Source organism: Haliaeetus leucocephalus, unplaced genomic scaffold, assembly GCF_000737465.1.
Source record: "Haliaeetus leucocephalus isolate CR32 unplaced genomic scaffold, Haliaeetus_leucocephalus-4.0 Scaffold395, whole genome shotgun sequence".
In the NCBI taxonomy this organism is placed as follows: domain Eukaryota; kingdom Metazoa; phylum Chordata; class Aves; order Accipitriformes; family Accipitridae; genus Haliaeetus; species Haliaeetus leucocephalus.
The window spans coordinates 6926981-6927261 of record NW_010972831.1 but is presented as its reverse complement, the minus strand read 5'-3'; the positions used below and the strand labels follow the sequence as shown (position 1 = coordinate 6927261).

Genomic DNA, 281 nt, shown 5'->3' with positions numbered 1-281 from the left:
AGCCCGCGGGCGCCGGAGGAGGGAGCGCTGCCCTCCGGCCCCGGCTCCGGCCGGCGCCCGCGTCGCTCCGTGGCCTTCTTCGCCGTGTGCGACGGGCACGGCGGCCGGGAGGCGGCCCAGTTCGCCCGGGAGAACCTGTGGGGCTTCATCAAGAAACAGAAGGGCTTCGGCTCGGCGGAGCCGGCCGAGGTGTGCGCGGCCCTGCGCAAGGGCTTCATCGCTTGCCACCGAGCCATGTGGAAAAAACTGCGTAAGTTACAAGCGATTGGCGCTTTCCAGCC

The 281-nt window shown here is 70.8% G+C and overlaps 1 protein-coding gene across 3 annotated transcripts in view; it reads left to right on the top strand.

Annotated features, from left to right (window-relative positions):
• Positions 1-29: 29 nt before the first annotated feature.
• The window catches only part of PPM1D (protein phosphatase, Mg2+/Mn2+ dependent, 1D), a 27434-nt gene continuing 27182 nt past the window's right edge, over positions 30-281 (top strand). The window contains exon 1 of one of the 3 annotated variants that reach the window (XM_010573796.1): positions 30-250. In XM_010573796.1, coding sequence (XP_010572098.1) covers positions 235-250 — 16 coding nt within the window. In that variant the 5' untranslated portion in view covers positions 30-234. The remainder of the gene's footprint in view (positions 251-281) is intronic. The other 2 variants (XM_010573795.1, XM_010573792.1) reach the window with 2 other exon arrangements.